This window comes from Salpingoeca rosetta (genome assembly GCF_000188695.1).
Source record: "Salpingoeca rosetta unplaced genomic scaffold supercont1.6, whole genome shotgun sequence".
Classification (NCBI taxonomy): domain Eukaryota; class Choanoflagellata; order Craspedida; family Salpingoecidae; genus Salpingoeca; species Salpingoeca rosetta.
The window spans coordinates 98,373-123,372 of NW_004754928.1; the positions used below are offsets into that span (position 1 = coordinate 98,373).

Here is a 25,000-nt window from a genome sequence, read left to right on the forward strand (position 1 = left end):
GTGTGTGTGTGTGTGTGTGTGTGTGTGTGTGTGTGTGTGTGTGTGTGTGTGTGTGTGTGTGTGTGTGTGTGTGTGTGGGTGTGTGTGTGTGGATGCACGCTCGTGTGTTGTGTTGTGGTAGAGCGTGGTAGAGTGGTTTGCTGTGTTTCCCGGACACGCTGTTTTGCCAGCTGTGCATGTGGTGGGTTTGTCGCTGCTGGTTTTGTTGAGCATGTGGGATGATGTGTGTGCATGTGTGCATGCCTGACCTGATCTCTGGAGTGGCATACTATAAAGATGGAGAAGAAGAAGGCGGAAGTGAAGTTGTGGTGTTGTGTGGTGTTGTAGGGAGGAAAGGTGGGGTGAGCGAAGACAAAGTATGGGTGCATGAGTATAAACGAGCAGAGCATGTTACGCAAGCGGGGCGTGTGAGATGTCGCCTTCAACAACCTCGGGGTTTTGCGGAAGGCTGCGCAGTGTTGGCGTGGCTGAAGTGGCATTGGGGTCACGTGGGTCCTTGGCGCGTCTCCCCTGCGCACGCGAGCAGACCAAACCAGCACACAGCGATGTGTTTGAGGTGTCGAGATGGGTATACGAAGGACAGGTGCGCTGAATTGGTGTTTGATGTGGCTGCTGTGTGTTGTGTACTGTGTGTGTAACGTGTATGTGTGTATGTGTGTGCTGTGTGACAAGGGGGAAAGCAGGTGGACTTACGTCTTGGATGGAAATGCGCATGCGCTTTCCATCCAGCGTCACCAGCCGCCATCTGTAGATGATGCGCAGGTTGGAAAGTGAGTGTGAATGCGTGCGATGCCTTGGTGGTGCAAGGCGAACAAAGAGGGAAAGGAGAGGACACAAGAGTTGTGGGGCACCGCCAGCAACCACCACGGTCACCGACTCCAGCATTGTTCGCAGCAGTGGCAAGCACCACATGCACGGCAGCAGCACAAGCGTTGCTTGTACCCTTTCTCCATTCGTGTGGCTGTTCAGAGGACAGACAGCAGGTCCCTGTGACTGTTTGTGACTGATGCAGACAAAGCCAGCTGCCCCACAGCAGCTATTGCGATGGCTGTCGACCCTTGCGCGTCCCCTGCACGCGCAATGAACAAGAGGGGTGTGTGTGTGTGCGTGTGTGTGTGTGCGTGTGTGCGTGTGAGTGTGTGTGTGTGTGCGTGTGTGCGTGTGTGTGCCTGCTGCCACGCGTGTGCACGCGTCGCTGGAGTGGTGGGTGGTTCGGGGTGGTGGTGTTGTTGTGTGGCGTGTCTTCTTCTTGGTTGTGGGGAAAATTTGGCGGCACAACGACAGGAGAAAGGAGAGGAGAGAATGGGTGTGGTTGGTTGGTTGGTTGCTTCACTTTGGCTTCTGCTTTGAGATGCGAATTGGCGGCGTTGCTTCTGCTTTGGCTCTTTGGATTGGTGGCTGGCTTTCTGACTTGTGTAGTGTTGTTGGTGTGTGTGTGTATGTGTGTGCGTTGGGGATACATAGAAGGGAGGAGGAGGAGGGGAAGAGAGAGGACGAGAGAAAGGGAAAGAGCGCGGTGGTCAACCACGAAGAGAAGGACAGCAAGACAGCCACGGAGTGTGGCTCGTGCTTCTGGGCTAGGACTGGCTGGCTGTTTGTGGGTGCCTGCCCTTTGTACGGGTCGACCACAGACAGTATTTCTCAGCGAACAGCATACATGTGTGCCCCGCAAAGGCTACCAATGACTGGACAACGGTTGGTGGTTTCCAGTTGGTGGTGGGCGTTGGACGGTTGGACTGTCGTGTGCGTGTGTGCGTACTTGTGCGTGCTTGTGCGTGCTTGTGGGCAGCTCATTTGATTTGGTTTTGGAGTGGAGGGAAGGGAGCGACGCGTGCGTAGGTGCGTGTGTTGATCTGACACAGTGGGCTGTGAGGTGGAGTACGCGAGGGATCCCAACAGCACGACACACTGACATAAACAGCACGACTCATCGCCACTTGTATCGGCTTGTGTCATGGTGCACAGGGGGATACGTTACCATAACAGAAGACGGAAAGTGAAGCTTACAGTGCCAGTACAAGATGAACACGGGATGCATCCACACCACATCCACACCACACTAGACCACATCCACACCACCATACCAAAGTCATGACAGCAGGCAGAGGAGGGTGTTTGGGTGTTGTGGATAATTCGCCGTATTTTCATACATTTATCGTATCATTGGCAACAAAGGTGTGTGTGCCACAGATGAAGCAGAAGAAGTGCACTGCCGCCTGTGGTGGTGAGGGGGGACAACAAGCAAGCGTCAAGTGTCTCGCTTGTGCCGTATGCGTTGTTGTTGGTGGTGTTGGCGTTGCTGAGGTGGTTGTAGTTGTTGTTGGTGTTGTTGAGGTGGTTGTCGCTCCGTGGCCTCGCTGTTGTCACCACAGCCGTGCCTGTTTTGTTTCTCGCTGCATTCATTCCCCTCACACACGCGCGCAACCACAACTGCTCCACCTTCTCAGCTTCGCACCAACTCAAACAAGCCAAACAAATCAGGTCGCCACGCCATGTCCGCGACAAAGCACCGCCCCGAGGAGTGGCAAACACGCCGCTCCCAAGTGACCACCACCGCACGCACCACCCGCTCCCTCTCAAACGTCAGTTGTGTGTGTGTGTGTGTGTGTGTGTGTGTGTGTGTGTGTGTGTGTGTGTGTGTGTGTGTGTGTGTGTGTGTGTGTGTGTGTGTGTTGAGGGACATGTGAAGGGAAACTTGTGGAGGGGAGGCGTGAAGGTGTTTTGCGGTTGTGGCTGTGGTGTGGTGTTGAGCAGTGTTGTGGTGTTGCTGTGCCAGCGACGTTTGTGCAAGGGATCGAATTGAATATTTTTTTGACTCCCTGCGTTTGGGCGTGTGTTTGTGTGGTTGTGGTCATCATCGCTTAGGGCATTCGTGCAGAGGCATTGGAGACTGCTCGGCAGACGACACAGCGCGTGCAGCGTGTTGCTCGCGACACCGGTACGAGTGTACCGCAGCCACCAACACACACACACACACACACACACATTCTTCCTTTAAACCGTTCTTTGCGTCACGGTTGCCGATGTTGTCACACGTCCAAACCGGAACCACAGTCCATGCCAACTCATGATGCCGCCATTGCCCCTGCTCTCTTCCTTCGTGTGCTTGTGTTGTGGCAGAGAATGAGCTGAACCTGCGCATCGACTGGGTTGAGCACCGGCGCCGCGACCTCAAGCTCAGCATCGAGGAAACTCTCGACGAAATTGGCCTCCTCAACAACGTCAAGGTGTGTACGCGTTATGTGTGTGTGTATGTGTGTGTGTTATGTGTACGCAGACACACAAAACGCGTACCACACGCGGGCGCGTAGATTGCGGATGTACGACTTGCTCACCTTTGAATGCCTGACCAATGTATTGCCACATCAATCCCACTCCCCTCCCTCCAATTCAACACGTGTGTGCCGGGTGTGCAGGAGCGTGTTGAGGAGGAGCGGGCTGCCAAAGCGGAACCCACGGACATCAACAAGGAGTGCCAGGACCTTCGCGCGCAGCGATATGGGATTGATCTCGTTGATGACGAAGTAGACGCAGAGCTCGATCACGTGCGTGCGTGCGTGCGTGTGTGTGTGTGTGTGTGTGTGCGTATGTTCGTGCGTGTGTGTGCGTGCGTGTATGTGTGTGCGTGTGCGTGTGCGTGCGCGTGTGTGCGTGCGTGTATGTGTGTGTATGTGTGCGTGTGTGTGCGTGTGTGTGCGTGTGTGTGCGTGTGTGCGCTGATGGTTGGGTGCTTGATGTGGTGGGAACATGCGCTTCCAGACACGTTCAACGTGGTCTCAAGATACACGCGTACTCACCTACACCTGTGTGTGTTGGTGTTGATGTTGTGCAGGAGGCCAAGTTGCTGTCTGATGTGGAGCGACTGCTGACAGAGGCGATGGAGGACGCGAAGGAGCAGCTCAGGTAATGACAGTGGTGGTGTTGCTGCTGTTGTTGTTGTCGACGTTGACTTGGGTTCCACAGGCGCGTTTGCACTGCCATCAACACGCATGTACATTGCATATTACACTGCCATCACTGGACACACACACACACACACACACACACGCACACACACGTACGTGTTCGTTCGCTGTTCAGGCTGCTGCGTGCTGCAAAGTACTCGCTGGAGAAGGATCTTGAGGCGAAGGACGCGGCGGTGAGCATCGACGCGGAGTGCCGCTCGCTCGACCGCTCCTCAAACACAATCACACAGCAGCTCGACGGCATCAACCTTCAAGACGATGAGTGAGTGCGCTGGATGCTTGCTTGCTTCGTCGGTTGTGTGCCCTTGCACGTCAGCGTGTCAGCGTGCCGCAATCGCCAGCACACGTATTGCGCGAGCACACATGTTGCGATGAGTGTGCTTGCCCTCGTTCTCACCTGCTTGACCTTCCTTCTTTTTCTCCTCCTTTTTTTTCCCGCGAATACCTATGTTGCTACGCAGCGGCATTGATCCAAGCGACTGGGACGTGAACACGCAGCACAACCTCGACCAGGCAGAGCAGGAGCGCATCAACGCGCGAAACCTGAGGGAAGACATCGAGGATCTTCTGCAGAGCGCAAGCGATCGCCTCACCCAGCAGGCAAACAAGGTGTGTGTGTGTGTGTGCGTGCGTGTGTGTTTGCGTGCATGTGTGTGTGTGTGTGTGTGTGTGTGTGAAAGGGGCGAGGCGGTAGCTGTGAATGCCTGCATGCGCGTGTGTGAACTTGTGTGTTTATATTTGCGTGTGGCCTGTAACCGCAATCGCTCATGACGTTTGCTGCTCTTTTTGTGTTTATTTATTCACGTCTGTGTGTGTGTGTGTTGTCGTGTTTGTTGTGATTGCGTCCATCTGCGTCCATCTACAGGTTGAGGACGCGTTCAACCGCCGCATTGGAGAGTGCAAGGACGCCCTCGCCGACACAGAGAACAATCTCGACAAGGTGTGGGGATTGAATGCCACACTTCTCAATTCCTTTGCGTACCGACACAACCCTTGATATCATGTGAACAGCATACCAATCCACATCACCACACCTCACATCGGAAATCACACCCACCATCACAATGCCCCCTCAATCACCCCCCCCCCCCCAAACCCAGACGCGGCTTGAGATTGAGTCGATGGAGCGGCTGACGGAGGACTTGAACGCGTCCATTGACGACAAGGTGCCGACGTTGCAGCTCGCGCAGACGCGCCGGCAGAAGCGAACACTGCGCCCCGGCCACGAGCTCGTCAAGGACCCGGCCCAGGCCACACTCAGCAGGTGCCCGCCGCATGCGTACATGCTTGCATGCTGGAGTGTCGGTAGTGGGTGGTTCAGTTTTTGCATGTGCGTGTGTGTGCGTGTGTATGTGTCACAGTCCTGTGCCGTTGGGTTCGTTTTGTAGCTCACACCCGTGCGTTCCGCTCCCTCGTTCACTGTTCACACACACATACAACCCACAGGGAGGTGCAAGAGGTTCAGGCTGCCATGGGTGACCTGCAAGCACAGAAGGATTCAGCGGAGAAGGCGCTTCTCTCGCTGCGTCGCACCGCCCTCGAGCTGGAGGAGGACGTCAAGTGCAAGACAAACACGCTCAATGTCGACAACGCGTAAGTGGGGACGCGCGCGCGCGTGCGTGCGTGTGTGTGTGTACGTGCGTGCGTTTGTGTGTGCACACGTTCTGGTTTGTTCGTGTGTCATATCACGTGTCGTGTGCCGCTCGGTGTGATACGCTACACCTCAATACGCTCACACCATCCTGCCATCCACAACCACACAGCTGCATGCAGAAGCGCCAGCAATACAAGTACAGGCTCGTTTGATGCGCGCGCGCACGTGTGTGTGTGTGTGTGTGTGTGTGTGTGTGTGTGTGTGTGTGTGTGTGTGTGTGTGTGTGTGTGTGTGTGTGTGTGTGTGTGTGTGTGTGTGTGTGTGTGTGTGTGTGTGTGTGCGCACTGTCAACGAAACAACCCACTCCCTCCGCTCGTCTGCCTTGTTTGTGTGTCCTTTGCACTGCCTGTGTTTGCTGATTTTCGTTTATGTTATTCATAAAACCAGTGCGCGAAAAATTTGAAATTGGTGTGGGAGATGGCGGACGTTGTGGAGGTGTTTCGGGAGGCGTGCGAGCGCTTTGGCTGGAGCAAGTATGCCAGCATCCAGGCGGCGCTCACCCAGGTCGGTGGTGGGCTATGGGAATCGCAGTTGTGTGTATGTGTGTATGTGTGTATGTTGTGTGTATGTGTGCGTGTGCGCGCTTTCATTCAGCTTGTCGGCACCCACATCAACCCTGTGTTTACCACACTCACACACACGCACACACACTCATTGTTGCACTTGCAGCTGGCCCGGGATACGGCATCAGGCAAACCCACGCATGTGCGGGGAGCCAGCAGTTGTAGCGACAAGGAAAACGGAGTCACTGGTAATGGTGCGGACGTGGGGCCGAAAGAGGCCCACAACAAACACTTGACTCAGCCGAGAAGGAGAAGCTCGGCAGTTGGCGGAAGGGACCTGCGATCACGCCTGCGTCGCCGCAGCCACTTTGTGCACGTGCGCCAGGAAGAGCTTGAGCAGCTGAGGATGGAGGACGGCTGGCAGAGCCCAACGTCTCCAAATGCAGAAAGGGACAGCGACTTTGACATTGACGGCGAAGAAGACGAGGAAGAGGAAGAAGAAGAAGAAGAAGAAGAAGAAGAAGAAGAAGAAGAAGAAGAGGAGGAGGAGGAGGAGGAGGAGGGGGCCGAAGACGAATTGTATGACGAGGAGGAAGAGGAGGCAGAAGAAGAAGAGGAAGACAGCGGCGAGGAAGAGGGGCAAGAAGGGGCAAGCAGTGGTGAACATGGAACCGAAAACGAGGATGATGGCAGGCAAGAAGACAGCGATGAAGAAGAGAGCTTCCAGGATGCGTTGAGCGAGCTTGAGGTCGGCACCAGCCCCATCTGTCCACTGAGGAACACACGGTCACAGCGCAGGGCTCGTGAACAGCAGCACAACGGACAAGACACGGCACCTGCATCCTCAGCAACCACACAACCATCGACTCGCCCACAGCCGCAGCCACGCTCACACCAAAGGAAACACAGAAAGCTGCAGGCAACATCGACGTGGCAGGAGGTGCGTGTGCGCCAGCACGCCCGCGGCAGTGGTGTGGGCGACGATCATGGCAACGGTGATGGTGATGAAGATGACGACTTTGGTTGTGGCCACGACAGTCAGGCCGAGGAGATTGACAAGTTCGATAGTGATGCGGAGGTGAACACGAGCGGCAACAGCAGTCGGTTGGCGATGGCGGATGCCGAGGACTTGGCGGAGACGCGCGACACTGATGATGATGAGCTGCACAGCGGCAACGACAACTGCTACCAGGAGGACTCGTTCTTGGAGATGGAGAGTGATGGAGGCGACAGCGCAGGCGACTCGGATGCTGATTTTGTCGTTTCCAGGGGCCAGCAGGGCCGCAGTGATGGCGATGACAAGGAGTTCACGGATGACGATGACGAGGACGATGACGACGAGTATGCAGATGATGATGCGGATGGTGATGAGTGTAGCCATGATGAGAATGATGAAGATGGTGCTGAGTATGAGGAAGAGTATGCACATGGCGATGCAGCGATGCGTGATGTTGGTCGGCGCAGCCAGTTCAGCACTTCGCGAGCTGACAGCAGCTTTGACAACGCTGAGGCCGATGATGAATGGACGCCATCGCCAATGCCAACGCGCACGCACAGACGCACACGAGAACACGCGCATTCCCGTGGATCATACGCACCACCGCCTTCATCATCACCGTCACCGTCAACTTCACGGATGCGTCGTCGTACCGACAGCTTTCAGGACGAAGCAGACGGTGCTGACGAATTGCAGCTGCACAGCCGCCTGCCACCAAAGATGGTTCTCTCAAGCGACGACGATCAAGGCAGCGATGATGACGAAAGCACACGACATGGTCATGTTGTGTCGGCAGCCACCACAACAAAAGACATTGAGGCAAAGGGATTTTCGCCGCATGTCACGACACCACCCAGCTCTGTTGATGGCAGTCCACTTGTCATTCGGGCGCGCCCCACCGCGACGGCAGTAGCAACAGCAACAGCAACAACAGCAACGACAACAGCAACGACAACATCGGCATTCAAGACAGTGCTGATTGTCTCCAGTGACGAGGATGACGAGGCAGATGTTGAGCTTGATGACGATGAGGAGGATGAGGAGGAAGATGAGAAGGAGGATGAGAGTAAGGAAGAAAAAGAAGGCGGGTATGTGCATGGGTCAAGCCGCAAGTCAGATGATGATTATGAGGAAGAGAGTGATGGCAGTGATGGCAGTGACGATAGCGAAGTTGAGGCGTTGGGGACACGTCTGCTCAAGCGGTTTGGGCAACTTGACATCAGCACAATTAAGGACGACAGCCACGGTCGTGCGGACAAGAGTTATGGGACCACGGACAGCAACAGCGGCAGCCGCAGCAGTCGAAGCAGTTGTGGCGACTCGCCCGACACCGGGTTTCAGTTTCACACGCCCGAGCGCAAGATCCCGTCATGGGTTGACCTGACACCGCGCCGGCGCGACGGCAGTGGCAAGCGCCTCACCGACACGCCCTTGACGCCGCGCAACAAGCAGCGCAGCACGTGCAAGACCGCACGCAAGGGGCGGGTGCGGTTCTCACAGCGACGCGAGGAGCGTGCGCGAGAGCTGTATGCCCTGTACAATCAAAAGGGCTTTCGCAACGCGCTTCCCCACGACTTGCGGATTGAGTGGAAGAAGACGCTCAACACCACCGCTGGTCGCGCCATTCTTCAGCGCAGGGCAGGGCTCCATTTCGCCTTTATCGAGCTCTCCACGAAGGCAAGTGTCTTGTTTTGGCGTGCGTGTGTGGGTGTTTTTGTGTATGTGTGTTTGTGTATGTGTATGTGTGCGTGTGCTTGTGTGTGTATATGTGTGCGTGTGTGCGTGTGCGAGTATGTGTTTGTGTGCGCGTTTGTGTGTGTGTGTGTGTGTGTGTGTGGGTGCGTGTGCGTGTGTGTATGTGTGTGCGCGCGTGTGTGTGTGTGTGTGTGTGTGTGTGTGTGTGCAAGCATCCGTGGCTAAATATCAGTTGCGCCCTGGTTGTTTGTTTGTTTGTAATCGTCATCGTTACTGCCTTGTTCTTGTCGACTACCTTGCTTGTGACATTTCCATGTCTTACCATTGCTTTTGTCCTTTGTTGGCATGTGCCAGGTGATTGATGACGACGAGCGATTGCAAAACACGCTGGCGCACGAGATGTGCCACGTGGCTGCGTGGTTGTTGAAGGGCGTGTGCAAGCCTCCGCATGGCGCGGCCTTCAAGGCATATGCGGCGCAGGTGATGCAGGCGTTTCCTTCGCTCAACATCACGACGTGCCACTCGTACGACATCCAGTTCAAGTACCAGTACCAGTGCACGACGGCATGGTGTGGGCATGTGTATGGCCGGCACTCCAAGTCCATCAACGTGGAGCGCCAGCGGTGCGGGCGGTGTATGGGCACGCTGCAGCTCCTGCCCCAGCTCAAGGCAGACGGCACGCCACGCAAGAAGCGCGCCCCAAACAAGTTCGCTCTCTTCGTCAAGGTGTGTACATGTGTGCGTGTGTGTGTGTGTTGTGTGTGTGTGTGTATGTGTGTGTGTGTGTGTGTGCTGCGTGTGTGTGTGTGTGTGTGTGTGCTGCGTGTGCTGCGTATGTGGTATCGTTGAACTGTTGTGCTGCTATGGATGACTTTGGCGGTGCAACGTGATGAGCAATGTGATGGGTGGTGACTCATCCTCACGTGTCCGCTGCTGCAACGTGCATTCACACACACGCACACACACAAACACACACAATTGCAGGAGAACATGAAGGCGTTCAAGCAGAGGCATCCTGGCGTGCCACATGGAAATCTCATGAAGTTGTTGGGCGAGGCCTATCGAAGTCAACAGGGCAGCAGCTGACGCAAGCACACGATGTGACACATCCGTGAGAGAGAGTGACCAGATAGAGCGTGTGTGGGGGGGGGGGAAGAGAGAGCGTGTGAGTGAGTGAGTGTGTGGGAGGAAATGGATGTGAGACAAAACCACAGGCACACAGACACAGACTCACAGACTCACACACACACACACACACACACACTCACAGACACACACACACACACACACACACACACAGACACACTCACAGACACACACACACACACACACACACACACACAGACACACACACACACACAGACACACACACACACCACAAATAAGTTGAAAGTGCCCAGTTGAAATCCCTTCGTTGGATATCGTTTTTTTTTGCCGCAGAAAAATAGAAAGAAACATCACGATTTATTGCGACTTGTGTCACCGCCCACTGCCGCTTTCCTCTGCACTTTGCTTGCTTGTTTGTTGCTTTGTGGCCTTGCTCCATATCCGCCCGTGTGTCATCCACCCCTTTTCCAACCTGCCATCAGTTAGCACGTCGAGCAAACAGCAACCATGGGAAACGTTCACGTCGTCGGCCCAGACCAAGTCATGGTCGTGTCAGGTGTGTGTGTGTGTGTGTGTGTGTGTGTGTGTGTGCGGTGCAGCGAAGGGAGGTTGAATCGTCGGTGGTAGTGGTGCAGTGCACTGATGTCATGCTGAAAAGAGTGTTGTGGTGGCGTTTGCGCAAGTGTTTTATGTGATGTGATTCACCATCTCATTGTGTGCTCTTTGGTCTTCGCCTGTTGCTTGGCTTCGCTTGTCTGATTAGGTGGCTGCTGCAATGCCACGAACAAGAAGACCATCATCGGTGGCTGTGCTTGGGCATGGTGGTTTTGCACGGACGTGCAATCGTGAGTTTATTGGGTTGGTGACAATTGCGTTTGGTTCGTGGTGTTGTATTCGTGCAAAAGTGTGTGTGTCCGTGCGTGGTGTGTGTGTGTGTGTGTGATGCCAGAACTTGACTTCCCTCCCTCACTTGATGCCATAGCATGTCTGCGCTCTTTGCCGTTGTCTCGCACGCCTTTCGTCGTGTTCACTTCCACCCTGTTTCATGCGTTCTCGTGTTGCATCTTGCAGGCTCTCACTGAACGTGATGACGCTGCTGCCGCGCTGTGAGGACGTGGAGACGCTGCACGGTGTGGCTGTCACTGTAACAGCAGTAGCGCAAGTGATGGTAATGGCGGAGAATTCGCTATCCGGGAATGAAGGCGGGGAAGATCGAGACACCTTCCTGCGCAAAGCCCTCGAGCAGTTCCTTGGCAAGTCGCCCTCGGAGATCCGCGATACCATCCTGCAGGTGTGCACCTTGAATGTTGTGTGTGTGTGTGTGTGTGTGCGTGTCATGTGTGGATTTGACTGTACATTTGTTTGATTCGTGTTGGTGTTTGTTGTGCTTGTGTCTACATTCACGTGTGTGTGTGTGTGTGCGTGTGGTTCACGTGCGGGTTGTTCATCCATGCAAACTGATGAGTGACTGTGCGAGTGGCAATGCTAATCGTGTCCCTCCCTTTCCACAACCACCACCGACAACGTGCCATCCACCAGACCCTCGAGGGTCACCTTCGCGCCATCCTGGGTACGCTTACCGTCGAGGACATCTACAAGGACCGCGAGAAGTTTGCAAACCTCGTGCGCGAAACCGCCAAGCCCGACCTGGCAAAGATGGGTGCGACTCTGTGTGTATGTTTGTGTGCATGTGTGTGTTTGTGTGTGTGTGTGTGTGATCGTGTGTGTGATCGTGTGTTTGTGTGTGTGTGTGTGATCGTGTGTGTGTGTGTGTGATCGTGTGTGTGATCGTGTGTTTGTGTGTGTGATCGTGTGTTTGTGTGTGTGATCGTGTGTTTGTGTGTGTGATCGTGTGTTTGTGTGTGTGATCGTGTGTTTGTGTGTGTGATCGTGTATGTGATCGTGTGTGTGTATGTGTACGTGTATGACACTCTTTCCTTGAAACAAGTGCTTGCTCTGTGTTTTCACACATCTCTCACCCCGCCTAACCCACTTCCTCCCCTTGATCTTATGCAGGGCTTGACATCCTGAGCTTCACGATCAAGGACGTGTACGACAGCCTCGAGTATCTCGACTCGCTCGGCAAGACGCAGACGGCCAACGTCATGCGTGATGCCGACATTGGCGAGGCTGAGGCCCAGCGTGACTCCGGCATTGCCGTGCGTTTGTGTGTGTGTGTGTGTGTGTGTGTGTGTGTGTGTGTGTGTGTGTGTGTGTGTGCTTGCGCGAATATGTGCTTGCTTGCCTGTTTGCTTGCCTGTTTTCTTGCATGTGTGTGTGTGTGCTGCGTTGCAGCGAGCACGCTTGCTGTATGACATCTTGCCGCCTCTGCCAAACATCACCTCATTGCCACAAATACCCCTCTCCTTCCCTCCCTCGCCCCAATACCCTTTCTTTCCCCCTCTCCGACGAGTGCAGGAAGCAGAGGCAGAGCGCGCGCACCAGGAGAAGGCCAACTCTGCCAAGACGGCCATTGCAAACGCCCGCCGCGCCTACGAGACAGCAAAGGTGCAGTTGACCGTTCTTGTGCAGTTGTGTGTGTGTATTTGCGATTGCCACGTGTCGCTGGTTCGCTGCATCGTGCTCTTTCTGTGACCACACACACACACACACACACACACACACACACAGAATCACACATACACAATCACACGCACACACGCACACACACACGATCACAACGCCACACGATCTCATTTTTCGCGTGACGGCAGGCCGTGTACGACGAGGAGGTGAACAAGGCGCGCGCAGAGGCGGACCTTGCATACACACTGCAGGCCGCCAAGTGCCAGCAGGACATTCGCGCCGAACAGGTCGAGATTGAGGTCGTCGAACGCCGCCGCCAGATTGAGGTGCGCCCTCTTGCACGTGTGATGCGCTGAAGACGATGAAGGAGTTCGGGGGGGGGGTGTTGCTTGGTTTTGTTTTGTTTTGCCATGCGTGTGTGCATGCGCGTGCTCGTTTCAGTCGTCGTTGCGGTGTACATTCTTTCACCATCATCTTTCACCATCCCTTTATTCAACTCTTCCATCCATTGCGTCACGCCCTCCCCGTCGCAGGTGGAGCAACAAGAGGTGCTGCGTACTGAGAAGGAGCTTGTGGCCAAAGTCAACCGCCCCGCAGAGGCCGAGCGCTTCAAGGTCCGCTCACACCACATCTTATCACACATCATGCACACACACACACACACACACACACACACACATACGCGACACATACGCCACTGCTGTTCTTCTTCCTTGTGGTTGCTCCCACCTCCCCACCGCCCCTCACTGTCATTACCGCCACCACCACGCTGCCACAGGTTGAGACGCTTGCCGAGGCAGCGCGCACCAAGCAGGTGTACGAGGCACAGGGTGAAGCCGAAGGCATCAAGGTGCGTGCACTTGCCTCTTGTTGCCCATTGCTGTGGCTCCTGGTGTCGTGTGCCAGTTGTCACGTGTTGCTGCATAGGTTGCACGATCACACAACTGGTTGTGCTGGTGTGTCATGTAGCGTAACCCCTCGCAACAACTTGTCCCCACACGTCTTCCCTTCATCCTGCTTTTCTCACCACACCTTCCCACCTCGCTCGAACCCCCCCACCCAAAAAAAAAAATTCCCAACATCAGGCGGTTGGTGCTGCGGATGCGTTCTCGATCAAGGCTGTTGGTGAAGCACGCGCCTCTGCCATGGCCGCCCGCGCCGAGGCCTTCTCCAAGTACGACAAGCAGGCCAAGGCCAGCCTCGTGCTCGACGCCCTGCCAAAGGTCCGCCGCAACACGCCGTCGTGCCGTGCGCGGTGTTGGTTTCATAACGCTGCTGTTGTTGTGTCAGGCCTGTCCATTACACAGATGTACACACACACATGCTGTGGTGCTCTTGCTGTTGCTTTGTCTCACGTTTGTCCTCTTTCGCCCTTTCGGCATTCATTCAACAACCGCCGTCCTAAACGTCTTACGTTAACCCTCACTCACCCCACCTCACCTCACCCCACCTCACAACCCCCCCCCCCCACACACACACTTGCCCCCCCACACACACACACACACACTTGCCCCCACACACACTTCCCTGCCCGTCAGCTCGCTGCTGAGGTTGCTGCGCCGCTCGGCAAGACCAAGGAGATTGTTGTGCTGAGCGGGGACTCTGAGGGCGTTGCTGGGCAGGTCTCCAAGCTCGTCAGCCAGCTGCCCCCCGCCGTCCAGGCCCTCACCGGTGTCGACCTCAAGGACGTGAGTTGTTTGTTTGTGTGTGTGTGTGTGTGTGTGTGTGTGTGTGTGTGTGTGTGTGTGTGTGTGTGTGTGTGTGTGTGCGTGTGTGTATGTGACTGTGTGTGTGTGTGACTGTGTGTGTGTCTCTCTCTCTCTCTTTCTGTGACTGTGTGTATGTGTGACTGTGAGTGCGATAGGGAGATAGAGAAAGTGTGTGCTGTGCTTTCTTCTGCTCTCATCTATATCTTGTATGATGTCTGTATTGTGCTCTTGTTGCCTTGCTGTACTCACCGCAATTCCTCACCTCCCACATATCCTCCACCAGACCATGCGCAACATGGCCAGCTCAAGCGTCTGATGCTGATGATGCGATGGTGCGCAATCACCTCTGTCCCACCACATCACATCACTGCACGCTTGCTTTGCTTGCTAGTTTGCTTCCTTGCTTGTTCACAACCCTGTTCACATCATGTCACAGTGTCACACACAAGCCCACACACAAGCCCGCACACAACAACACGCGGCACTGCTTCTTCTCTTTCCTTTTTCTGTTCGCGCATGTAGATTTCCATGTATGATTTCAGTAAATCTTCCGTAACGCTCAAACGAGTGGAAGAAGAAGGCAACAAACCACAACAGCGAGTTGTTTGAGGTGCACCATGTCAACCACCGCCACGACTGTTGCTGCCGCAACAGCAGCAGGGGAGCGAACGTTGGCGCTCGAAGACTTGGCAGCAAGCGTTGCTCGCCCACAAGGCTATGTCAAGGTGAAACCAAGTGTGAACGTCACTGTGCGTTGATTTGGCGATGTGGTGGACGGTTCTTGCACTGTACTATGACTCAAGGCGCTCCTTCTCTGATGCCATCTATTTATCTGCGTGTGCGTGTGCGTGTGCGTGTGCGTGTGCGTGTGCGTGTGCGTGTGCGTGTGTGTGTGTGTGTGTGCGGGTGTGTGTGCGCGGGTGTGCGTCTGCATCTGCGTGTATTTGATTGTCTGTTTGTGTTTGAGCTTGCAGGGTGTGGTGTCGCTGTGCTATCAGCTGCAAGACAGTACGGCGCCAGAGTTCAAGGTGACGATTCGAGACACTGGCACCAACGACTTTAACGACATGAACGTCTTTTTCCAAGGCAAACTGGCAAAGCAACTCGCGCCATTCCTCAAGAAGAAGGTGGCACATACACGCACACGCACACACATGGAAAACATACCGCTCATGTCTTGTACTTGAACACGCATGTGCGCAGAGAGATTTGTACGCACATGCACACGCACACAGGTTGACACATGCACACACACACATACATGCACACACACACACACACAAATACTCATGCCCACGTTCACACACTGTCACCCACTGTCATCCACCACCCACGCATGCGACGCGCAGGATCATCTGCTACTGCACCGTGTCAAGGTGCAAGCTGTGCGAGACGAGGACTCAGACTACCCTGTGGAGCTCGTTTGCTCAGCCAAGCTGGGCACCGTCGTCTCTGTCATCAGCCCGGCTTTGGCTGATGGCCGCACCACCATCGAGCCTGGCAAGCCCTGGACTGCTCCCACACGCGGCCCTCGCCCACGTAGCCAAGCAAGCGCGGGTACAGCCACAGCAGCTACAGCAGGTGCACCCGCTACAGCGTCCACCTCTGCTGCGTCAGCGACAACAGGAACCGGCAACGGCACAGCAAGCAGTGGCGCACAGCGGCGGGCATACACGTACATCACGACAGATATGGCGGCAAAGCAGGCGCACCAGCGCGGTATCATCAACATCTACGGTGTTGTCACGTACTTCCGCACGCCGCAGAAAACGCGAAACGACTTTATGATGTCCGTCACGATTTCCGACAGCTCCTGGCAGCTGGACAGCGATGGGCTCAAGGTTGAACTGGCGCGCACGCGAACATGGGTGCATGTTGTTTGTTGCGTGCAGCTTTGTTGTGCAGTGGTGTGTGTGTGCGTGTGTGCATGTGCGTGTGTGTGCGTGTGTGTGTGTGCGTGTGTGCATGTGCGCGTGTGTGTGCGTGTGCGTGTGTGTGTGTGTGCGTGCGTGTGTGTGTGTGTGTGTGCGTGCGCGTGTTGTGTGTGTGTGTGTGTGTGTGTGTGTGTGTGTGTGTGTGTGTGTGTGTGTGTGTGTGTGTGTGTGTGTGTGTGTGTGTGTGTGTGTGTGTGGACAGAAGGGCACCATGTTCTTCCGTTGTCACACCACATCACTGCTCTCATCCACGATACCCCGTCTCCTTTGATCCGGTACCACTGGCGCCAGATGAATCTGTTTGCGCGGGAGCGGTCGCTGCTGCCGCCAATTCAGCGCGTCGGCGATGTCATCCGCGTGCACGGACTGAAACTGCAGGTGTACAGCGGCTCGCCGCAGGGGGTCGCAAACTTCAACCCAAAGAAGTCAGTGAGAGAAGGGTGTGTGTGTGTGTGTACATGTGTGTGTGTGTGTCTTGATGTGTGTGTGTTTCTGTATGTCTCCTCTCCACCTGTGTGCATGTGTGTGTGTGTGTGCATCTCATCTCTCCATCTGTTTGCTCGTTTTATGTTTGAATCCAACCATCCTACACCTTACATACATTATCACACCACCCCCGACCAATCATCACCACCACTACTACTACTACTGCTACCGGTGCAGACGCGATTCGTTCGTGCTGTTCCACGGGCAGCCGGCCATGCCCCTCGCCCCATATGCGCACTCCAGCAAATCCTTCACCTTCACAGACGCAGACAAGGCCATGGTACGTACGTGCGTGTGTTTGGGTTGGCGGGAAAGAGGTACGGGGTTGTCAACGTGCGGTTAAGCGTGGTGTGGAGTTTGAGTCTCTCTCCCTCATCAACACACGAACACACTCCAACACGAACCAACCACCACCACCATCACCACCAGCTGCGTCGGTTGCGGTCGTGGGCGCTGGCGCAGACGTCCATCCAGCGGCACCAGCTGCTCTCCGAGACGACGAGCGAGGGCTTCTACGACATCATCGTTCAGGTCAGGGCCTGCTCGGGGGGGGGGAAGTGTTGATGTGCTGTGAACGTGTGGACGCGTGAACGCCTGTGTATTCCTGTGAGCATGTACGTGTGTGCACGTGCATGTAAATGTATGCCTCTCCGTATCCGTCTCTGCGTGCGCGTGGTTCTGTCACTGTAGCAGCTGCAGTCCGTTCACGCACGAAACGCAATACGTGTAACCACATGTCTGTGCATGCCTTTGCTGCACGTGTCCAGGTGCTGTGCGTGCTGCCTTCAACGCCCACCAAGAGAGCGTAAGTCGCTGACACACAGTACTGTTTGCTGACATTGCTGCACATTGCTGCCCATTGCTGGTTTGTTCTTTCACTCATCTGCACACACTCTCGCTTCTATGCTGTGTCTCACATGTGTGTGTGTGTGCTTGTGTGCATTAGGATGTTGATTGTGTGGGACGGGAGCCAGCCACCACAGGCTGCCCTGTAAGCCCGTGCTCACGCCCGCTGCGGTGCTGTATTGTATTGTATCGTGTTGTGGTTTGCTTATGCTAGCTTGCGCCTGCACAACCTTCCTGGTTATTTTTGCCTGCATGCACGTGATCGCTGTCCTCAACATTGCACACACACACACCATGTACATGAACACGCACGCACACCATGTGCATGAACACGCACGCACACACCATATACATGTAATGCACTGCACGTGCAGCCCATCCCACTCGCTGTATCTTCCCAATGTTCCCAGCGCCGTCACTAGCAGATGCATCGAACTTTCCCTCGATACCCAAGTCGAGGTGGGCCCAAACATCCGCACATGCATACACACACACACACACACACACACACACACACACACACACACACACACACACACACACACACACACACACACACACACACACACACACACACACGTGTGCACATGAGTGGCTGTGTCAGTGCATGCGTTCTAACGTTCCCTTTCTTGCGTCATGTGTGTGTGTCCAGCAATCCGCGTTGCGCCTCCGCCCGAATGACATCATCAAATGCAATCGCGCCGGCGTCTCGCTCCAGCACGGAAGGCTGGTGCGTGTGTGTTGTTTTATTGTGTGATTGGTGTATGCGTGTGTGCATTGTGTGCATTGCGTGTGTGAATGTGTGTTTGTCTTCATCACAGCTGCCATCACCCCTGCGATGTTCAGGTGTACACTGTCCGCTCGCGTGCCGGGGACATTGTCAAGTTGGATGAGAGCGACGCAGACGCACAGCTGCTGCTCAGGTGCACATGCTGGCGTGGTGGCGGTGTGTGTGTGTGTGTGTGTGTGTGCGTGTGTGCGTGTGCGTTTGAGATGTGATGAGATGGGTGCTCTCGACAGCTGTACTGAAAGCATCACCGCCATCGCAGTTGTTGTAATCGATGCTTGCTGTCATCATGTCTCCTGACAGGAAGCTGAGCCAGGTGTCTGGCCGTGATGCAACCGTACAACAGGCAGCGACAACAGCAACACCCGCCACAAGCACGACTGCAGCGACAGCGACCACAGCAGCAGCATCGGCGCGAACCACGGCGACGGGCGGAAAGCGGGTGACGTTTGGAGGCGTTCCCCGCCCCCAGTTCAGAAGCAGTGCAAGTGAAGCGAACAGCAGGCCATCACCATCATCATCATCAGCAGCAGCAGCAGCAAGAACAGGACCTGCCATATCATCATCATCATCATCATCATCATCATCATCATCATCATCATCATCATCATCATCATCCCGCAAACGGGCAAAACGCGGGCGACTCACAACCGGTGCGCACTCGTCATCTAGATTCGCACACACACACACACAGTCACACACACACACACACACACACAGTCACACACACACACACACACGCACACATACACACACACGTTCGCTGCTTCAGTCCTCTGCAATCACTCACGTGTGCGCTGTGTACAGCGGTGTGCCCATCGCACCTGCCGAAGACAACCCTCAAACAGCTCATGCAAACAACAGCGGTGCGTTTCATGAATGTCCTGTGCATGCCCTGCACACGTACCATCGTCGTGTCTTGTGCCCTCTTTCTTCACCTACGCACGCACACACACACACACACACACACACATACGCATCACACAAGCACACACACACGCACGCACGCTCCTTGCCGTTATTCTTCGCCTTAACCTCTCTCTCTCTCTCTCCTTCTCTCTCTCCTTCTCTCTTGCTTCCCTGCAGCCCACGATGGGTCGCTGTTCGTGCAAAGTGCACGCGTATCGACCAGCGGACATCAGCGAAATCACACAGCGCGTTTGTGCACAGTGCAATCGAAGGTATGCGCATGTGTCAACAGCTATGCGTGCGTGCGTGTTGTGTGTGTTGCGTGTGTTGTGTGTGTTGTGTGTTTCGCCTTTACTTTGTGTCGCCTCCCGTATCCGTTTAACGTGCTCACCAGCACGCACGCACACACACACACACACACACACACACACACACACACACACACACACACACACACACACACACACACACACACACATTCACGCCCCTTCAGCTGCGCGTCGTCGACGTGTGCGGGCTGCGGGTCTGGTGTGCACGTGCGGCACCAATGGGCGCTGACGCTGCTGGTGCACGACCCGACCGTCATGACCAGCGTCCTCCTCTACGGCGATCACGCGGTGCTGCCGACCTCGCAGCTCGCTTCTTGTTGTTACCGTCTGTGTGTGTGGGTGTCTGTGTCTGCGTGTCCGCCTGTCACACAAACACACTCTCGCATTCGCAAACACATTCGCTCACAAACACGTTCGCAAACACACAAACTCGCGTGTACGCATCCTCTGCCACATTGCTTCACAGACGACGTTCCTGCTCGGAGCAGATGCCGAAGCTTTCAACCGCGACACTAAAGTGTATGTGCACGCGGACATGTATTCCTGTGAACACGTATTCGTTAGATGTGTGTGTGTGTGTGTGTGTGTGTGGAAGGTTTGAGGGCTTTGTTGCACGTGCGTCTGAGTCCGTTCTGCTCATACTCTTGTTCTGCGTGTTCAACTGCAGGCGCGAGGAGGTGATGCAGCTATTGCAGCAGCTGGCATCCGGTGAGCAACCCACACATGACATGTGGTGCTGACACACACACACACACACACACACACATACACATGCCCACACACACATACACACACGGACACACGCCCCCCCCCCCCCCACACACACACGCGCACGCACCCACACACGCACGTTGGCCACAACTTCTATACCCACCTGCATGCCTACGGCTTCCTCTGTGCGCTGCTCACATGTTCTCTTCGTGTGCTGCAGACAAGCCAACCGTGGACATGTGCATTGAAGCGTACACCAACCGCGAAGGGAAGGTGCGCCCATCATTTGTCGCTGTTGTTGTGTGATGTCTGTTGTGATTGCTGTTGTTGTTCCTGCCCTCGCTCCTTCAAGCCAACTCACACCAGCCTCTCCCTTCTCTCCACCTGTTACAACAGCGACAACTGTCTGTGTTTGCCACACAGCTCACGTTTGACTGACGCGACGTAATTGAGACAGCTGTTGTGGCAACGTGCTGTTGTGTTGCAGCACTGCCCCATGTATCTCACGTTGTGGACCGCTGGCCGGTCGCTCGTTGGTGCTGTTGCTTGTGGATATGGGAAGCGATAAGGAAACGCAAGTGGCGTGGTAGCTAGCTAGCAAAGGGAGAGAAGAGGGAGACGGAGTAAACGCAGCAATCAAGCAAGCAAGCAAGCGAGCATTGCAACACGAAGCAGGGTTTGCCATTCTCCCTCCATCCCCATTCATCCATCACCACCACCAACATCCGTGGAGATGCAGAGTGTGTTTGTGACTGTCGGCTCAACGCAGTTTGATGAGCTGACACAGCTTGTGACCACAGAAGCAACCCTGCAGGTGAGCGTGCCGTGACCATGCCATGTGTGCGTGCGCATGTGCGTCGACGACACAATGCCTGTGCGCTCCTGTCCCAACACCCAAGCAATTGCCCCAGCCACCCCTTGCCTCAACTCACACTGCGATCTGCTCCCGTTCCTTGCTGGCACCACGCGGTGCAGGCGTTAGCGAGGCTTGGGTGCCGGCGGCTGACGGTGCAGTATGGGACAGCAAAGGCGCCGCGCGTGCCGCCTGTAGCGAAGAGGGCTGGGGTGGAGGTGGAGACGTACGACTACAAGGCGAGCATTGCCAATGACTTGGCAGCCGCAGACGTGGTCATAGGCCACGCCGGCGCAGGCACCATCCTCGAGGCGCTGGGTGCTGGCAAGAAGATGGTCGTCGTGGTCAACGACAGGCTAATGAGCAACCACCAGACTGAGCTTGCCTTCAAGATGAAGGCGTTGAACCACCTGGACGCGTGTACGTGCGACACCTTGCTCCACACCCTCGCGGGCTTGCCCGCGCGATCGTTTGCACGGTATCACGGCGGCGAGGACGACCGCGCCGTCCTCAACCACATCGCGGGCGTACTGGAGGCTCGCAGGGCCGATGCGCTTCGCTCTGCACAGGGCCGCGGCAGACCAAGCATAGCACTCTTCCTGGTTGCCGCTGTCTTGGCGTTTGCCCTCGCACACACCCTCTTCTTCCTCACCTGACTCGCTCGGTGTGCCAGTGCTCTCTGTCTGTCTGTCTGTCTGTCTGTCTGTCTGTCTGTCTGTCTGTCTGTCTGTCTGTCTGTCTGTCTGTCTGTCTGTCTGTCTGTCTGTCTGTCTGTCTCTGTGTACTTCCCCTCTCCCCCACCCTCTCCCGCGCTCTGTTGGGCCTGTGCTCGCTTGCATCCCTCTCTTTTTCACATAAGCAAGCAATAGACGAACTCAATCAAGCACAGCATTGCAACAAACCATTCCCCCATCTTGGACCGTTACAGCAAACCACTAACACCACTGATGCTGGAGCAGCTGGACCTGCGTATCCATCCGGAGACGGCACGCACGCCGAGCCATGGCTGGGATGACGGGGAGTACAGCGTAACCGTGGATGCTTATCCGCAGATGCAGGCACCACAGCACTCTGGTGGCCGCGAAGAAGAAACAGGAGGAGGAGGAGGAGGAAGCGGTGTGACAAGGGGAGTCAAGCGCACACAACAGCCGCAGCCGGGCAGGCCAGTGTCGCCATCGCCACCGCCGCCAGCGCGCAGTGAACGCGTGGTGGTGATGTTGGACGAAGGCGGGGAGCAAGCAGGGCTCGTGGCAGGCCCAAGTAGCCACCCCCGCCACCAGCAGCACCAGGATAAGTATCACCACTACCCTGACGCTGCTGCTGGTGGTGGTGGTGGTGTGCGTGGCCCATCTCGACGGCGAACACAACCGCCGCAACGACGACGCCCTGCCCGCGCATCCATGCGACGGTCCAAGCCACCACCGAAGCACACCAACCCTCCATGGAACGACCGCTTCTTTGCCAAGGATGATGAAGCAGGTACACATGTGTGTGTGTGTGTGTGTGTGTGTGTGTGTGTGTGTGTGTGTGTGTGTGTGTGTGTGTGTGTGTGTGTGTGTGTGTGTGTGCGTGTGTGTGTGTGTGTTTGTGTGCGTGCGTGGATAACGGCTCCCCGTGTCCTCTCTCTGTGTCCCTTCTTCCCGTGCCTCTGCCCCCCCCCCACCCAACCACCTCAATCTCTGCATCTGTTTCCGTGTCTATCCCACTCTTCTCCTCCCCGACTGCCCCAGCCGTCGTCTTCTCCCCGCGTTCCTCTGGTTGCCACTTGCTCACACCCAGCATCGTATGCGCTCCAGACGAACAACCGAGTGCCGTGGCCCGGTTCCAGGAGAAGCTTGCCCTGCAGCTGCAGTCGCCAACACACCCACAACAGCAGCAACAGCGTCGAAAGGCGACGGGCGCCGGTTCCAAGAAGGGTAAGGTGAAGAAGAACACAAGACAGCAGCAGAAGAAGAACACCGCGAAGAAGCAACCGCGAACGCAGGGGGTCAGGGCAAAACCAACGCACATGATCCCACGCCAGCCGTCACACCGCCCACCAACTGGTGCAACTCCTGCCGTGCCAACAGCAACAACACCGACACCAACAACGCGAACGACGGCGGCACCCACGGGTCACCATCCAGCACGCCCTGTTGCAAAGGGAAGCAAGGGCGCTGCTGCTCCACTCACGGCGTCGCAACGGCTACGACTGCGCGTGCGACAGGAACGGGCGATCCAACACCACCACGCCAGACAGCAAGGCCATCACCTCCAGCACCACCACCACCAGCAGCACCACCACCAGCAGCAGCAGCAGCATCAGCAACCGAGACAACAGGCAGACCGCAGCCGTACCAGACCTCAGGTCCCACGTCACCGACCGTGGCATGTTCACCGACAGCACGGCGGTGCGATCGAGGGTGTCAACCACCGTGTCGATGACGATGATGTCGATGGTGATGGCAATGATGGCGCAGTGTTGGCGGCAGCAACGGAGCGTGGCCTTGCACTGCTGAACAGAGCACATCGCAGCCGTCCTCACCATCAGCATCAGCGACAGGAGCGAGGGCATCATGGCCACGTGCCATTATCGCTGCGCACGGCGGCCACCGGGTATGCGCGCGTCAGTGGTGATGATGGCTATGATGGAGGCTACGCAGGCGGTGGTGGTGATGACGATGGCGTGATGAGCACGGGAATGCGCACACGAACGGTGACACCCACAGCGTCCATCAGAGGAGACACGAGAGGAGTCACAAGGACAACAGGCGGAACGCCCGCACGAACATCAACTCAGCACAGCAACACTCGCGCACACAGACCGTACCAGCCACCACATCACCAACAACAGCCCCCGTCACAGCCGCAACGACAGCAGCGAAAGCGGCAGCAGCAGATGCAGCAACGACAGCAGCAACAGCAGCAACAGCAGATGTTTGCGGCTGAAGGGCTTGGGTATGGTGTGACGGAGGAGGAGGAGGGGAGTGACCGTGCGGACAGGCAGACAATGACGTGTGGGGTGCAGGTTGACATGGACACCATGGCAGATGCCCCTGCGCGCACAGTTGAAGGCGACCGCGCATGTGCACAGGATTCACTGCGGCGCATGGACGGTGGCGGACAACCCGTCCGGTCGAGTGCGCTGGAGGCGTTTTTGGAGGAGTCGATTCGATTCATTTCACACGCGCTGGCAGACGACGCCGATGCTGCTGCGGTGGAGGACGTGTATGCGGCTGGCACGCACCACTATCAACAACAACAACAACAACAACAACAACAACAACAACAACAACAACAACAACAACAACAACAACAACAACAACAACAACAACAACAACAGCAGCAGCAGCAGCAGCCATCATTGCTGCCGCAACAAGTTGGCCGGACAGCAACAGCAGGAACAACTAAAGCGACAGCAACAGGAGAGAGCCGGACGCCACACACCGTTCAGCGAATGAGCGAGCGGGATCTGAATGCGCTGGTGGACAGGCTGCTCGGCGTCTCCGTGCGCAGCGACGACGAGGAGGACAACGAAGGCGATGACGACGATGACGACGAGGAGGAAGATGCTCATCTTGATGGCCGCGGTACTGGTGGTCGCGATCGCTGGCAATTCCGCCACCGCCACGATGGAGGTGATGGAGGTGATGGAGGTGATGGTAGTCGGTTTGGTCGCACTGGTACTGGTATCGCTGGCAATGGTGTGGCTGCAGTTTCCACGAGACACACGAGAACACACGCGCCACCACTTCACATCTCGGGCAACCAGGATTCCATCCACATGCACCACCCTCTCCATCACCATCACCGCAGCATCAGCGAACGGCAGCACCACTCGCCTTCAAGCGTCCCCAGCGGCGGTGGCAGCGACGTGAATGTGTCGCGTCACATCATCTCGTATGACGGTCGTCCACACGATGCCAGGGAGAACCAACGCGCAGCAAGCAGCAGCGGCGATGCCAGTAACTGCGCCCACCATCCCCTTGATCATCATCATCACCATCATC

At 56.0% G+C, this 25,000-nt stretch overlaps 7 protein-coding genes across 7 annotated transcripts in view; 6 read left to right on the plus strand and 1 right to left on the minus strand.

The window, feature by feature from the left end:
- The window catches only part of PTSG_11894 (uncharacterized protein), a 5,513-nt gene extending 4,222 nt beyond the window's left edge, over positions 1-1,291 (minus strand). The window contains exons 1-4 of the mRNA XM_004996024.1: positions 943-1,291; positions 694-745; positions 430-510; positions 249-268 (exon numbers count right to left, since the gene is read on the minus strand). Coding sequence (XP_004996081.1) covers positions 249-268; positions 430-510; positions 694-745; positions 943-953 — 164 coding nt within the window. The 5' untranslated portion in view covers positions 954-1,291. The remainder of the gene's footprint in view (positions 1-248; positions 269-429; positions 511-693; positions 746-942) is intronic.
- A 1,154-nt stretch (positions 1,292-2,445) lies between these two features.
- On the plus strand, positions 2,446-5,810 carry PTSG_02584 (uncharacterized protein). Its single transcript, XM_004996025.1, has 11 exons — positions 2,446-2,582; positions 2,866-2,938; positions 3,121-3,227; positions 3,417-3,545; positions 3,833-3,903; positions 4,081-4,227; positions 4,427-4,574; positions 4,831-4,905; positions 5,066-5,229; positions 5,412-5,558; positions 5,729-5,810. The coding sequence occupies exons 1-11, from the start codon at positions 2,493-2,495 to the stop codon at positions 5,769-5,771; spliced, it is 1,194 nt and encodes a 397-aa protein (XP_004996082.1). The 5' UTR covers positions 2,446-2,492; the 3' UTR covers positions 5,772-5,810.
- A 199-nt stretch (positions 5,811-6,009) lies between these two features.
- On the plus strand, positions 6,010-9,970 carry PTSG_02585 (uncharacterized protein). The gene is made up of 4 exons (XM_004996026.1): positions 6,010-6,123; positions 6,289-8,796; positions 9,169-9,540; positions 9,799-9,970. The coding sequence occupies exons 1-4, from the start codon at positions 6,037-6,039 to the stop codon at positions 9,898-9,900; spliced, it is 3,069 nt and encodes a 1,022-aa protein (XP_004996083.1). The 5' UTR covers positions 6,010-6,036; the 3' UTR covers positions 9,901-9,970.
- Positions 9,971-10,286: 316 nt separating this feature from the next.
- Positions 10,287-14,720, plus strand: PTSG_02586 (reggie 1b). The gene is made up of 12 exons (XM_004996027.1): positions 10,287-10,477; positions 10,685-10,766; positions 10,993-11,212; positions 11,461-11,581; positions 11,938-12,080; positions 12,340-12,429; positions 12,636-12,773; positions 12,981-13,061; positions 13,226-13,297; positions 13,533-13,670; positions 13,986-14,135; positions 14,440-14,720. Exons 1-12 carry the CDS (start codon positions 10,429-10,431, stop codon positions 14,470-14,472), a joined length of 1,317 nt encoding a protein of 438 aa, XP_004996084.1. The 5' UTR covers positions 10,287-10,428; the 3' UTR covers positions 14,473-14,720.
- Positions 14,721-14,773: 53 nt separating this feature from the next.
- On the plus strand, positions 14,774-20,799 carry PTSG_02587 (uncharacterized protein; the record flags this gene model as incomplete). Its single annotated transcript, XM_004996028.1, has 19 exons — positions 14,774-14,881; positions 15,131-15,283; positions 15,506-15,997; positions 16,382-16,515; positions 16,754-16,856; positions 17,006-17,107; positions 17,344-17,381; positions 17,523-17,567; positions 17,797-17,881; positions 18,075-18,152; positions 18,269-18,345; positions 18,513-18,862; positions 19,017-19,075; positions 19,296-19,390; positions 19,612-19,735; positions 19,914-19,966; positions 20,115-20,155; positions 20,379-20,431; positions 20,555-20,799. 19 exons carry the CDS (start codon positions 14,774-14,776, stop codon positions 20,594-20,596), a joined length of 2,232 nt encoding a protein of 743 aa, XP_004996085.1. The 3' UTR covers positions 20,597-20,799.
- A 55-nt stretch (positions 20,800-20,854) lies between these two features.
- Positions 20,855-21,713, plus strand: PTSG_02588 (glycosyltransferase 28 domain containing 1). The gene is made up of 2 exons (XM_004996029.1): positions 20,855-20,972; positions 21,134-21,713. Exons 1-2 carry the CDS (start codon positions 20,892-20,894, stop codon positions 21,665-21,667), a joined length of 615 nt encoding a protein of 204 aa, XP_004996086.1. The 5' UTR covers positions 20,855-20,891; the 3' UTR covers positions 21,668-21,713.
- A 215-nt stretch (positions 21,714-21,928) lies between these two features.
- PTSG_02589 (uncharacterized protein) overlaps positions 21,929-25,000 on the plus strand; it is a 4,645-nt gene continuing 1,573 nt past the window's right edge. The window contains exons 1-2 of the mRNA XM_004996030.1: positions 21,929-22,490; positions 22,808-25,000. The exon at positions 22,808-25,000 is cut by the window's right edge and continues 92 nt beyond it. Of these exons, the coding sequence (XP_004996087.1) occupies positions 21,959-22,490; positions 22,808-25,000 (2,725 nt within the window). The 5' untranslated portion in view covers positions 21,929-21,958. The remainder of the gene's footprint in view (positions 22,491-22,807) is intronic.